At 36.1% G+C, this 14,554-nt stretch overlaps 1 protein-coding gene across 1 annotated transcript in view; it reads right to left on the bottom strand.

Moving 5' to 3' along the window:
- The window catches only part of ANXA10 (annexin A10), a 133,272-nt gene that overhangs the window by 10,149 nt on the left and 108,569 nt on the right, over nucleotides 1-14,554 (bottom strand). Inside the window, exons 4-6 of the mRNA XM_008685639.1 lie at nucleotides 12,143-12,256; nucleotides 10,566-10,656; nucleotides 9,474-9,553 (exon numbers count right to left, since the gene is read on the bottom strand). Coding sequence (XP_008683861.1) covers nucleotides 9,474-9,553; nucleotides 10,566-10,656; nucleotides 12,143-12,256 — 285 coding nt within the window. The remainder of the gene's footprint in view (nucleotides 1-9,473; nucleotides 9,554-10,565; nucleotides 10,657-12,142; nucleotides 12,257-14,554) is intronic.

The raw sequence follows: 14,554 nt of genomic DNA, 5'->3' as shown, positions 1-14,554 counted from the left end.
CCCTCCCTCCCTCCCTCCCTTCCTTCCTTCCTTCCTACCTTCCTTCCTTCCTTCCTTCCTTCCTTCCTTCCTTCCTTCTTTTTTAACTATGCTGAGAGAACACTGAGAATACAGTGGTTTCTGCTCCTATCATCTTTTTGGATTCTGGAAATAGCCACATTGCAAGGAACTCAGTGATATAGCAAGATCAGGCAGAGGAAGGTCCTAAATACAACTCTCTTGATCTCAATCCCTAAGTAGCATTAATGGTTCCCAAATTTCTTATCTGCTCCTGGTGGAGTAACTTGCATGCCAGCTGAGAACCTGGCTGGGGAGCTTGACAGATGGAGATGTTTATGACCATAGCAGGGACAGATTGTTCTAGTAGCCAAGAGCTATAAAGTAGACCACACCGGTAAACCGTGTGGGACCTAGAACTTAGGGGGATTCTTCAGCTCCAGTGAGAGTAAAGATGAGGCTAAACCATCAGAGAAGGTTACTTGGCTCTGACCAGATTGAGACAGAAAAAGGGTCATAAATTAACCAGCTGCATGATTTGGAAGATGCTATTGAGAAATTCTATACCCCGCACATCTATATCTCATCAGCTGCATGTGCAGAGTTGGCCAGAACTACCATTCCATAGCCAATATGAACAAGGATGCAGAAGATATCTTCATGATCTGAGGCACTATCACTCTCATAAAGCTATCTCCTAAACCACACACAAATGTCTCTCCACCAAGTGTTCTCTTGGTAAGAAGGAGAGGGGAGCACCAGAAATCTGAGAGTGGAGTATTTAACTCAATAACTGTGTAAATGCTATTGAACATGTACTCACACTGACTATTCAAAGTACTGTGTGGATTAAATGGCATAAATGAGTACAGGATTTGGGTTGGGACAAAATAAAACTGTAAAAAGAAGAAATTAAGGGAATAAAAATCTAGCTGAAAATATTTGGAACAGGTAAGTTGACTACAGATGATCCCTGAAATCTGATGGCAATAACACCCCCAGAATGGACAACAAACATGTCTCACTGTACAAGTTTGAGAAACCATTGTAAGGAAAAGCCTAACAGCTAAGATGAGGAGTAAGCATCCAATTGGGTTGTTTCCAGTCCTTCCGTGAAAACATTTATCATCTCCAGTGTGATTTGCACATACTGGTTAATTAATCTCCAAGTGATTAATTTTTTATTATTTGACAGATAATTAGATCTCCTGTAAATCTAGTTAATAAAAGCATGCACGAGTGGCGCCTGGGTGGCATAGCGGTTAAGCGTCTGCCTTCGGCTCAGGGCGTGATCCTGGCATTATGGGATCGAGCCCCACATCAGGCTCCTCCGCTGGGAGCCTGCTTCTTCCTCTCCCACTCCCCCTGCTTGTGTTCCCTCTCTCACTGGCTGTCTCTATCTCTGTCAAATAAATAAATAAAATCTATAAAAAAAAATAAAAGCATGCACGAAGTGTTGTAAGCCCATTTGATGATTGGCATTACTTTTCAAGGAGAAGGTGTTCTGGCTGAGTTATTTCCTTAGTAGAAATATCCCTTTTGTAAAATACTTTAAAGATTAAGTAAAAAATCTTCTCTCCCAGAAAATATGACAATAATTTTCACCACTTTCCATTTCATGAATATCTTAAGGCTTCTATGCTCCAATTCCCTCAATCTCTATTAATTCACAAAAGAGGTGTGCCTGATTTTCATGATGTTAAAAAGATGAAAGTTACAGACAGTCTTTACTTTGATTCTGAAAATCAAATAAAATGCAGAGGGAAGTAGTGGATGTAATTACAATAATTGAATTTTAGAATATTTGTATTGGGAGGCAATTGAGAGAAGAATGGGTTCACATTCCTTGATTTACAAAGTAAATCTCTCTAATCTGAATCTCAAGAAGATAAAATAATAAATATAAGGACATACAACTGACTTATAATATGGCTAAGAGGAAAAGATATAGATATATACCTGGTTTTACACAGAGTGTATGTATCTATTATCTATCTATCTCTCTCTATATATATATACAGAGAGAAAGGGAGATTGAGAAAGAGAGAGAAAGACAGAGACAGACATAGAGAGAGAGAGAGCCAGAGAGAGACTGAGAGAGAGAACAGTGATCCCAACTTTAGAAGAAATCTGTTTACACTGAAGTAGCCCTCGGGTATCTGGTTAGAACTCATCAGTCTAAAGTGCACAACCTTTAGGAAGGAATTCCATTTCCTTTTGGTAGAACGTCTGGAGAGATTCTCTCTGAAGTGGTATACACCACAGATGGTGGTCAGAGGAAGTGATGAACTTTTCAGTTCCCTAATTCACTTTTTATCTTTTCCAACCTTCTAGATTAACTAATCCAAATGGTAAATCAGAAGCTCCAAACCAAAGAGCCACTAATGTAGAAGTTGGGAATCAATGGGAAATCTCCAAAATATTAAAAAATCTAAGAAAAATTATACATTTAATTATACATAATTATTTATACATAAGCAGTATGAATTACATGAGACTTCTGATCTTCAAAAAGACTATTATTAAAGGAGATTATACTAAAATACCTCTTTTTTACTTCCATTTTCTGTTGTAATTTAGGTAATTTCTATGAAATGAATATTTTGTACTTGTAAAGTGTGTTTTACATTTTAAGAGAAATGTACTGTGAAGCTTCATAAGTATTGAATCTTCAAGTAAACTGTATTCATTTTCCTTGGCTTCTTATAAAATCTATGTCTCTATTCACCCTCACTTTTTGATATTCTCTATTGGAAGGAAAACTTTACTACATTGAAAAGCTATTTCAAAGTTAAACACACAAACACAATTTAATGATCCAACTCTAGAAATTAAAATTAATAAATAATACCTTATACTATAAAGTCATAATCCAAATTAGGTAAAACCTCATGATGACACAAATTAGTGTGTTGTTTTAAAATATGTATGTCTATATAGATAATATTACTATATATACAAATACACATACTCACATATACTCTTTATCAATAATAAAGCATTATTGTTTAATTTCACAGAAAAGGAACTGCAATTAAGAATGAGATTGATTGCCCTATTACCCTGAGAAAACATTGTTCACTGATTATTCCCCCCCATGACTTATTTTCTGTCATGCTTAATTTTCAGAACCGTGTGTTTTTTTTTTTTCCTTTTTTCTGGAATATAAGAATCTTTGCTTTAAATAAATCCACTGCAATCCTGATTTTGAGATGTTGGTACTTTTAAGTGATTTATAGCTCAACCATTCAAGAGGTACAGAGATTTTAAGAGGTTATTTGAATATTGGCCGTTGATATTTTACCAAATAGAATGGGAGTGGAGTCAAATGGGATTGAAGGTAAGAGAAATTAGATTTAAACAATGGGATGATAGTGTACTTAGGCCTGTTTTCATATTGTCCCTCTCGTTCAGTAGATGTGTAATGGTAATCCCTCTAAGCCTGGGTTTCCTTGTCTCTACAAGGATGGGATAGAGCCTTTGGGTTCTTTGGAAAGCTGACTCTGAGATGGAGATCAGCACGTGTCTTGTTTATTATGGAGTGTGCTTGGGAGAAACACTTATGGAAGGGAGAGGAAGGAAGCAGGATTTGGCAGCAGAAGCTGGACTGTGATATAGCTTTAATGGAATACAAAGTTATCCTAATAAAATACATTTTATTTCCTACCAGAGAATGTATATTTTTCATCAATAAATTGAAATAACGACTTGTTTGATATTTGGATGCAACTCATGTATTTACAACGGGACTATTGGCTTTCCTTTATTAGGGGCACTGCCTATGCCAATATGAATTTCTGACAGCAAAACTGTTGTTTTAATTTATATTTTGTAGCATCATTAGTTGAAAATTAAAAAGTTATGGCCTTTTTAAATTGAGAGAATTTTTTTTAAGTTTTTGCTTAAATTCCAGTTAGTTAATATACAGTATAAAATTAGTTTCAGGTACACAGCACAATGATTTAACTCTTCCATAAGACATTGGGTGCTCATCGCAAGGGCTCTGGGACCATGACCCAAGCTGAAGGCAAACACTTAACCGAGTGAGCCCTCCAGGAGCCTTTGAAAATTTTTAATTTAACTGAAAAGTCTGTGGATTTGCTTAGTACTATACCACCTTTTTCAAGTTAATAATTTGAAGAAATCCAATCAGTCCAAATTACCAATCTCTCCTTAATCTGGTGCGGTTAATACTTGGCTTCCTCAGCAATGATTTCCTTAGAAATTTTTATTCCTAATTCAAAACTGAGAATAACTTGGGCACACACCCGCATACTGCACAGAAAGGATAAAAAAGAATTAAAATCGGTGTTGTCTGGCAACGAATGGAGAGTTAGTGTTCCGATCTAATATATTTATTAATTCTTGAATTCAATCATACAAAATATGTGTGAAGTACAACATGAGGTTTTTAATCGCAACAAACATGTATTAAGGGAAACTGTACCACCTGTGTTTGATTGGACATGTTAATCCACCAGGAATGAGGAAGACAGCAAAATAACATAATAAGAAAAGAAGGAAATTGAAGTAGTAATTCAGTGCCATTGATATCTTAGAGGAAAAATTCATTAATAATAGTCATGCTCTCACTTTATTTTTGTATACAGACTGGTTCTAGACAAGGTAGAAACAATTCTTAATTTTTATCTTTCTTGTGTCTAGTAATACAATACTTTAACTTCAGAAATGTTGAAAAAACTTTGTTTTTTTAAAAAACAGAGCTTTGTAGAATTAAAAAAAATAGAAATATCTGTAAGGTAAATATTTCCATTTGTAATTTTGGGAAAAAACATCAGCATATGGCTATGGGTCTATTTTCCTGAATAGCTGGGGAATATTCTGTATTTTTTTCCCTAAACTGAATGTTTCCTTGTTTCCTTTTATTCTTTAGTCTTAGCTGGAACATCAAGAATTCTAACTGTTCTCCCTGCTGGAAGATGGCCAGTAAGACAATCCCAGTAACAAAAGAGAGGAATTGTTAATAGCTTTTTCTTGCCTAAATACATGTCCCTTGCCTCCTGCTGAGTCTTCTCATTGTTTCTTGTCTCACTTCAGCATATATTCAGGGTACATCTGATTGATTTGATCAATACAAACTCAAAGAGAATGGAATTAAGAATTAAAGATGATAAGAAGGGGATACTAGTTTTTATTTTTAATAAGTCAGATTCTCTTAAATTAAGTCACAAGTGAGGCACTCACTCTAAGTTTCTTTCTATTTGTTGTGGTAAATTATCATGACATGTGCAACTTAATTTTTTTCCTGCTTACACAGAGATGATAATAGGTAAAATCTTCCCAGTCATCTCACATGCTGCCAAAAAATGTCGCTGTGGTTCTCTACTGCTTACAGGAACCTTGTCAGCCTGGCATCTCAGCCAGCAATTTAATCAGACAGATTTTTCTTTTCAGCAGGGGTCCTTCGAGCCGGCCAGCACGGTCGTGCAGGACCTTTCCACTCACCCTGCACCACCTTCCCTCCTCCTCTCCAGGTGTGCAAATGATGCTCATTTTCCAGAACCTTGGTATAAACCCATCGTATATGAAGCCTCTGACTTCAGTAAGCACTGAACTTTATTCACTCAGACTTTCTAAGAATTTGTTCTTTGCAGCATTTATTTCCAAAAAATCTGACTTGCTTTCCATGTATTATACATAGACCCTTGTTCTAAGACTATAAAGTTGGATAGGACATAGTTCTCATGATTGGGAAACTGAAGCTACTGGGAGATGTGTAAACACATCCCACATTATATGGTAAGGTAGAATAGAGATACGTAAGACAGGCTTGGACGAGGGCAATTTCTATGGAGCCGAAGGAGGCTTTGAAGTGTCGGTTCAATCAGAGGCCTGATGGGAGCTGATTACTCCCATACTGGCTTTCATACTAGCATTTTTGAAACGTGCTTGTTGGAACAACGCAGCAATCAATCAATCAAATACAGGTAAATGTTGGACTGATTTTTTTTTACACATACATAGTTTATTAAGGCCAAAACCAAAACAGAAGAAATAAAAGATTAAAATGGAGTTGGATTTTTGTTCATCTCATATGAATTAATTATTCATGATAGGATTTGTTGTATAGAAATTTAAAATATAGTTAATATATTCAGATTAAAATTGTATATTATATGTATAGTATATAGCATGATGAACATCATCATTCTACAGGTAAAATTAGAAGTAGGGCCAAGCAACTTTCATATAGTCATCTTTTAAAGATTATTAAAAATGGTGACACAATAAGGATATGTCAAAAACATAAAGCATGGATAAAAATGCAGAGACATTTTAAAGTATTTTTAAGAAATAATGCGGGACATTTTATTTTTTTTCTTCGTTTATACATTGCTATCTTTTGGGACATTCTCTATTTTGTGCCCAAAATAGTCATCCTCATAGATTTCCTGCTTATTGCCATAAATGTCTTCATTCTTCCTTCTGTTGCTCACTGGCCGGTTTTGGTTGCAGCTTTTCAAGTCTTGTTTTCACATTGATAGCTGATCTCCAAACTTGTTTTATCTTCTTTGAGGACAAACAACTGGACTATATTTTACAGCCACCCTTGATATTAAGGGGAGTTATCTGATGGAGGTCTAGCCAATGAAATGTGACCAAAAGTGATAGACATCACAGCGAGGCCCATAAAAATTCCCACGAACCATCCTCCGGTGTCTTTCTGCTTCTGTAGATTGAGGACAGGCACGATGAAGTTAGAGGGACGGTGTAAAGATAGATTAGCCACTAGATGGAAAGAGGCTGAGTCTCTGAATCACTTCTTGGAGGAAAGCTGCAATCTGATGAGTAGCACCTCTTCTGGTCTCCATGTGAGCTTGAGAAATGGCATTTACTTTTTTTTTGGCCATGTATTACAAGAAAGAGATGAGCTCAGTAAGTAATTGGCTGGTGTGCAAGCAGAAATAAAAGAGAGTAGAGAGCAAGTCCAGATATTTAGTGTCTCTAACAGTTTAAAGGGGAAACCGCTGATTCCAGGCAATGTGAGCTGGGACTTGAAGAAGATTTGAAAAGCAAACACTTTTTAATACTCACCCCTGCAGCAAGTATCTGACTAAATTTATTATCTGAGAGGACTTACAGGAACTGGCTTTATGTTGTGAAAAACAAGAGGTATGGTCGGGGAGAGTGAAAGGATGCAAAGAAATATGTCTAGAAGAGAAGTTTGGGTATGGCTAAGTGGTATATGGTATTCCCTGGAAGCAATTACATTAGAATTCTTCTAAGTTTCCTAAGTATTTATATTTTCAAGGACATCATGAATCCAAATTAAAGAAAAGTGGGTTACTCAAGCTGCAAACAAACTGCTAGATCTCTAAATTTGCCCAAATCAAGCTGTGAAAGAGATACCACCCTCGCAGAGGATATACTCCACAGTACCACTTTAGATAAACTGGAAGAGGTTAAAGGACAAGCAAGAACATCTCAGAGTTTGGCAATAGTGGCCATAGAAATGTTTAGGCTAAAAAAATCCAGCAACTCATTGAGGAAATTGGTATAGGAGTGGCTCAGAGAAAAGGAAAAAGAACATTCCATGTTTTCATCTGGTGATTCGGACTCCCCACCTGAACGTGTGGGACCCTGGGCTCCCCAGGTCCTCAGGCAGCATTCTCATGCTAGTCCCCTCCTTCTTGGTCTTTCTTTGCCTTTCTAGGTATCACTGTTCCACCTTTATTCTCTAAAAGGGCTATCATTTGTTCTTTTTTCTTTAAAGGCAATGAAGTCTTTTCTTAATTTTACATTCCCATGTATAAAATTCTACTTAATTAAGGTTCTTAGTGAAATTTTGTGCTAACTACCAACTACTTCGTTATGTTCTTGACATAAAGAGAAAAGTGTGGGGGATTTCTATTTATTTTTTTAAAAGATTTTATTTATCGGAGAGAGAGAGAGAGCACAAGTAGGGGGAACAGCAGGCAGAGGGAGAAGCAGACTTCCCGCTGAGCAGAAAGCCTGACACGGGGCTCGATCCCAGAACCCTGGGACCATGACCTGAGCCGAAGGCAGATGCTTAACGGACTGAGCCACCCAGGCATCCCAAATTTGGGGGATTTAGAAATGCACACACACACACACACACACACACACACACACACACACTCATACAACATAAAACCAAACCAAAATACTGGTTCTTAAGACGTTTTTCCCAGCTATAGACTTCTAGACTTTCTTTTGATAGTAAAGAACTGAACAGTGATTCTCTTTACATTCCTGAATACCTTTGCTGAATTGGATGACAGGCATATTTAAGAATATTCATAAAACAAAGGTTAATTGTATCTAAAAATATTATTACAATGATAATACGTGGGATGTTTTCAAGAAATACTAATTGGATAGAAATAATTACGTACCAGGTTGTCAGTGTAGAAAAACAAAACAAGTGTCAAATTTTAATTTTAATTTAAAGTAGTGTTCTTTTGTGGTGATGTATGGTACCACAGAATTTTCAGAGGCAGCGCTGAGGATCATATGCTGGCACTTGGGAGTCTATAGGATTCAACTCAAATTCTGGATTTCTACTTATTAGCTCTTTAGACAGAGAGCTAGAACCTAATAGTTTTGATTCTATCTCTCTCTTTTTTTAAGATTTTAATTATTTATTTGAGAGAGAGAGTGAGAGAGTGCACAAGCAGGGGGAAGGACAGAGGGAGAGGGAGAAGCAGACTCCCTGCCGAGCAGGGAGGCCAATATGGGACTCTATCCCAGGACTCTGGGATCATGACCTGAGCTGAAGGCAGATGCTTAACCAACTGAGCCACCCAAGCATCCCATTTTTTTGTTTTGTTTTGAAGATTTCATTTATTTATTTGAGAGAAAGAGAGAGCACAAACAGGGGAGCAGCTGGCAGAGGGAGAGGGAGAAGCAGGCTCCCCATGCAGCCTGATGCAGGACTCATTCCGAGGACCCTGGCATCATGACCTGAGCTGAAGGCAGACAGTTAACCAACTGAGCCACCCAGGTGCCCCAACTCTCTCTCTCTTTTTTTTTTTTTTCTAAAATGCTTATAAGAATATTTATATTACAGTATTTTTTTAAGTAAGAAACATGCTTCTCTCCTCCCACGGTACTAGGCCATACTAGGATCTCAGAAGCTAGTATGCACCCAACCTGTTTAGTAGTTTTAAAAAATAGAATTAGAATCCTAATTTCTAATCTTTTAAAAGAATTTAATCTTTTAACTTCCTCATAATATATAATTATTTATGTATATGTCTATAATCATAATCATATATAGATTTTTTTAAGAATAAAAATGGTATATTATTCATATCTGTTTGTTCCTATATCCAAGCCATGTTTCTATTATAGTGCTTTGAATGTAGCTGGTATTCAGTAAAATTATTATACAGAACTAACTGTTAAACTGGAGTTTTCTGTCCTAGTTTTTGAAAACGAAACATATATATTTTTTACTAGTCCAAAATGGTGTGAATTTTTGGATTTCATACCTGGACCAAGTTCATGAGTGTATCTCTGAAGTGTCCTGAGGTCTCTGAGTAAATATCTTCTTGAAGGTTGCTGCTGTATTCTAGAAAAAAAAAATTCCATGTTAAAAAAAGGTGTGATTTATTATAGAACCACATGTCAACATACTTTGAATAAGTTAATGTTATTTCCCCAGTTCGAGTGGAAAGTACAGTAAATATAATCAATCTGTTGACATTTCTTTGTCTTCTATGGCCTTCTACTCAGATGAAGTCAATCTCCTAAAGAGTCCACCAAAGAAATGTGGACACCTAACAGTAACATAGGCACAAGTCTGTTTTCTTAAAATGCTATTATCTTTATTCCAAAATCGAGAAACAACACCGAGAGTCCTTTCACATTCTCTAATTCTCAAAATTCGGAATCCTGCATTCTATTTCCGTACACTGCTACCCAGCCCAGCACTTTTTCCAAGTGCTTTGTCTCCGTTTAATATTTTAAGTGAGGTTCCTACTTCATTCCCTTTGGGAAATTTCCATTGTTCTTGTTCAAATGTAACAGAGCTGACTGTCTAGAATAGTTTCTTGACATTCAGTGAGAGGTAATACATGATGCAATGCAACTTAAGGCATTAAAGTTTTTTGAAAATGAGTTTACTTTTCTAATTTTAAAAATGTGGAAAAATCTGATTTTGAGACAGATCAGAGTGATTTTGAGATTTACGTAAAATGAAGTAGTTACCATATTTGTAGAATTTGCTAATTGGCTCTGTTTTGTCTATACACCTCGTCTCTCCTGGGCAAGAAATAAAATGCTCCTGAAGCTCGATGCTGGGCGCTTGCCTGCATTAATGGAAACACTCACCTCATAGAAACTTGTAATTATTTTCCTGGAAACTTTGCTTAACTTGATTGTCTAGAGAATCGGTTCAGTTTTGATAACCTAATCATCAGTTTTACTTAGTGAGTTAATTGGTCTTGAGTGAGTGATATTTTGAAAAAAACATGTCTTAGAAAATTTTTAAAAACACATAAACTGGAATATTTTGTGTGTTATTTGAAAAATACAAAGTTTATATGTGTGTAAAATATATGTATATATGTATATTTCCTTACGCAAACAGTAGGCTTCTCGCATCTGGAAAATTTCTCCATTTGTTCTTGAAGCTAAAATATCAATAAGGCAATTTTCTTCAGTGCCTACTCCCTGTAATACAGAGAAAGGGAGAAATATAAAGGCATTTGTATTGGGAATAATAGTGCATCTTATGTATAGTAAGTATTTACAACATTCCTGGTATTCTGAGAGGTGGCAGTGGAGAAAGAAAGTGTGTTTTGGATAAAGATAGGCCCAATTCAGTTCTGGCTCTGCTATTTACTAGCCACTTGACCCTGGGAAGATACTATTTTCTGAAACCTTGTTCCTTCATTTAGAATAAAACAACCTGGACATTTCTAAATAATGTGGAAAAAGATGTTTGAATAAGGCTCATGACACTGATTTTTTTTTGCTACTAGAATATCAGTTCTTTGGAAAGCTGAAATTAGAACCTGGGTCTCCTAGTTTCCTAAAGATGTTTCAGGGCTCGCTCCCTGCCCTTCCCTAAATGTGGATTTTTGTACCATTTGTCTAAGCATTGGACTGGGTACTTTCTATGGTCTCCTATAGCTATCTGCATCTATTTTTCTGTGCTAGTGATTATAAAGACAACACATCTTCCAGAAAGTTTCATAAATCCTTACCATTCCATGTAATACTGAAAAAATATAATAGTTTATCTAAACAGTAGCCTAAGACTTCCTTCTTATAGTTTTTAGGCACATCATTTTGCAAGATGTAGGTATTGCCATAGGCAACTTAAAAAAAAAGCGATTGGTTGAAATACATATAAATTTTATACAATGTCTATTCTCATCTGCAAATATGATGGCCAAAATCCAGATTCCCTTAATTAGTTCCCCTTTCCTCTTTCCTGTCACACATTGTTCACAGATTGAGTAATCTGGTCATTGGCAGGCATCGTATTGGAATGATTGCAACAGTTCTGCAGGTGTTTAGTATCAGTATTTGGAAAGATGTAAAAAGTCTTTTGTACCCCCTCCGTAGCCAACAGAGTCTCTAACAAATCTGTAGTCAATTTATTTTATGGAAATGGCTTTCCTGTAAGGAAGAATTATTTTAATTCTTCAGAAGTAAAATTTTTATACATTTGAGCAATAGCTTTTGTAAAGGAGTAACTTAAGGTCACAAAAATAAACAAAGATGTCATCTATATTTTGTCTCTGACTCAGTATCCTATTTTTACTTAGTCCAATTTTTACAAATAATTCAAAAAGGTTCACATGACTTAGAACATTTTTGCTTAATATATGAGTACATACTAGGGAGAGACGAATATGAACAGCCCTGGAAGGTTATTTAGTTCTTTCTTTTGGTAGTTTGGCATAGAGCTGGGGCAGTGGATCTGAGTTTGTACAGCAAAAGAACAGGCTGATCCCAGCTACTGGGGTCTAGAGGCCCCTCTTCCTAAAAAGGTCACTTCTCCTAAACACAGCATTTTCATTCTTTTATTTTTGCTCAGATATTCCTTCCCCTACCCCTGATCACATACAGCAACATCACAGGGCAGTTCCCTCTCTACTGAAATATTGCCTTGTGCTTATTACAGTAGATTTTTGTGTCAGACCTCTACCTTCATGGCATGCCAGAGTTCGTGAGCATCGTAAGATGGTGGTAGGTACATGAGGCCAACCATGACGTCTTTGAAGTGATCTGAAAGCTTCTCCTTCAGGTCACCAATTAAGTCCTATGGATGAAAAAGTAAATACTTTTATTATATTAGTTACCAATTTTACAAGAGAAATGGGATAATTACAGAAAGTCTTCTATTAGGATTTCCTTTTCTATGTCACTTCATGTAGTAAAAAGCCTGGCTTTGAGATATATATATATATATATACATATATTTATATATATATATATATATATATATATAAATATATGTATATATATATATATGGATTATAGGAATGATGGACTTGAGGGTTTGAAAATGACTGATGTAACCACATCTCTGCATTAGACGTCATCTACATGGACATTCTAGTTGTGTAAATATAAAATGATTTTCTTTCCCTAATCCCAACACCAAATTCTCTGTTGATCTCATTATGAAAATAAATACTGAAACCTAAAAACATTGTGGTTGGGAGTTCTTAGTTTTCTTGTGTGGAATTAATGAAACATTAACCCTTAACTAAAATATGCATTTTATTCTATAATTGCAACAGTGTCTGTTTAGCAGGAGTTTCTGGTTATACTATTGCTAAAAAGCTTGTGTAAATGAATTGACTAATCTAAGAACTTTCATCAAATAGCCACTTTAACTTTTTTTTTTTAATTTTGAAAGTTAAACAATTATGGAGAAAAACCAGCATGCTGAATGTTTGTCCTTGGAATACATATTACAAAAATATGAAATTGATCATTTTAATGTTAAGCATCTGCCTTCGGCTCAGGTCATGATCCTGGGGTCCTGGGATGGAACCTGGGATCCAGCCTAGAGTGGGGCTCCCTGCTCAGTGGGGAGGTCTACTTCTCCCTCACTCTCCACCTCCTCCCTGCTTGTGCTTTCTCTCTCTCAAATATATAAATAAAATCTTAAAAAATATAGGTTAGATGTATTTTTGTAAGGTTACAAAGATACCTGAAAGATGTTTAAAACAACATTTCTTGTTAAAATATATATGGTATATTCAGTTTTACTTTAAAAATATGCAATATTTTAGTTCTGAGGTGATTCAATAATAGAATTCAAGTGAAAGATGCCAATGAGGCACAATAAGCTTTATTATAATAAATATAAAATAGTCATAATTTCTATTTTATTTAGTATAATCTGACAATACCATTCCTGTATTGTGGATTTTCTTTTTGGCAAACAAAAGTATTTTTCCATAAGGTGGTAACTGGTAATATGGAGAATCTGTTGAATTTTTGCTAGGGTCAGTGCAATTCATTTAATGAACAATTAATACATGTCTAGAGTTGTGTCAGGTGCTTGGAGTAGATAAAAGAAGCATAAGATCCCCTCTTCCATAGAACTTATATTCTATTTAATTCCCTCCTATGCAACATTGATTATTTCTAATTTCTTTTTTTTTTAAAGATTTATTTATTTATTTATTTGACAGACATAGAGACGGCCAGCGAGAGAGGGAACACAAGCAGGGGGAGTGGGAGAGGAAGAAGCAGGCTCCCATCGGAGAAGCCTGATGTGGGGCTCGATCCCAGAACGCCAGGATCACGCCCTGAGCCAAAGGCAGACGCTTAACGACTGAGCCACCCAGGCGCCCCTATTTCTAATTTCTTTACCAAATAGTTGTTCAGGTGATATGAGCCAGACACTCTTCTAGGTACTGGGGCTACATCAATGATTAAAACATATATATGTGTGTGTGTGTGTGTGTGTGTGTGTTATATACATATATAAACATATAAGCTTGTGAAATAGGAGCTCAATTTTTTTTTTTTTTGAATGAAAGATCACAGTCATTCAATACTATTTGATTTAATACTGTTTCCAAGACTTAGTGGTAGGTGCCGGAGGAATGCAATAGAATCTCCGTTTTCAAGGAGATTCACATTCCACAAACCCAGAGATAACATAAGTAAAAATGTGAGCTAACACACTTTCTAAGGCTTTCAATATCATTTTTCACAGCATAAGATCCTAAAGCAGTAGTAATAAACGGTTAGAAGAATTCAGATAAAAGATCATAATGGATTTATAGGATTAGGGAAACAGGTCGCTTTTAGACCAGGAAGGACAAGTAGCACTGTGACAGGAGATGGAGAAGCCATTAATATGATTAAATTTATGTGTCAACTTGGTTGGGTCACAGTAACCATTTGAATCAGTAAGCTTTGAGTAAAGCATTATTCTCCAAAATATGGGTGGCCCTCACCCAGTTAACAGCTTTAATAGGAAAAGGCTAACCTTCCCTGAGGAAGCGAGAATTCTACCAACAGACCACCCTTGGAATTGAACTGCTGCTCTTCCCTGGGGAGTCTCCAGTTCGCAGGCCTACCTATGGGTTTTGAG

The sequence above is a fragment of the Ursus maritimus genome, unplaced genomic scaffold, assembly GCF_017311325.1.
Source record: "Ursus maritimus isolate PB19 unplaced genomic scaffold, ASM1731132v1 scaffold_11, whole genome shotgun sequence".
Classification (NCBI taxonomy): Eukaryota; Metazoa; Chordata; class Mammalia; order Carnivora; family Ursidae; genus Ursus; species Ursus maritimus.
The sequence above is the reverse complement of the archived record's forward strand: the minus strand, read 5'-3'. Positions and strand labels throughout refer to the sequence as shown.